At 74.8% G+C, this 330-nt stretch overlaps 1 protein-coding gene across 1 annotated transcript in view; it reads right to left on the bottom strand.

The window, feature by feature from the left end:
• The window catches only part of DCP1A (decapping mRNA 1A), a 36,311-nt gene extending 36,058 nt beyond the window's left edge, over positions 1-253 (bottom strand). The window contains exon 1 of the mRNA XM_010572698.1: positions 75-253. Coding sequence (XP_010571000.1) covers positions 75-209 — 135 coding nt within the window. The 5' untranslated portion in view covers positions 210-253. The remainder of the gene's footprint in view (positions 1-74) is intronic.
• Between the last annotated feature and the right edge of the window lie 77 nt (positions 254-330).

Below are 330 nucleotides of genomic sequence, written 5' to 3'. Positions count from 1 at the left end.
GCCGCCGCCACCCCCCGGCCCGGCCCGGCCCGGCCCGGGCGCGGGGAGAGCCAGGCCCGCTCCTCCGGACTTACCCACTCGTTGGCCTTCGGGCTGAAGCTGTAGAGCGCTACCTGGCCGGTCACGTCGGCGATGCTGGTGATGTAGGGGTCGTGCTGCTTCAGGGCCGCCAGGCTGATCTCCTGCCCCGCTCTGCTCACCGACTCCATCTTGGATCCCGGCAGCCACTCGCGGGGGAGGGCAAGAAGCAGCCGCGCGGTGTCACCGGCGCACCCGTCCCCGCCGCCGGCCGGAACGCCGAGCTCCGCGCCTGCCGTTCCGCCCGGCGGT

This window comes from Haliaeetus leucocephalus, unplaced genomic scaffold (assembly GCF_000737465.1).
Source record: "Haliaeetus leucocephalus isolate CR32 unplaced genomic scaffold, Haliaeetus_leucocephalus-4.0 Scaffold2, whole genome shotgun sequence".
NCBI classification, from domain to species: domain Eukaryota; kingdom Metazoa; phylum Chordata; class Aves; order Accipitriformes; family Accipitridae; genus Haliaeetus; species Haliaeetus leucocephalus.
The sequence above is the reverse complement of the archived record's forward strand: the minus strand, read 5'-3'. Positions and strand labels throughout refer to the sequence as shown.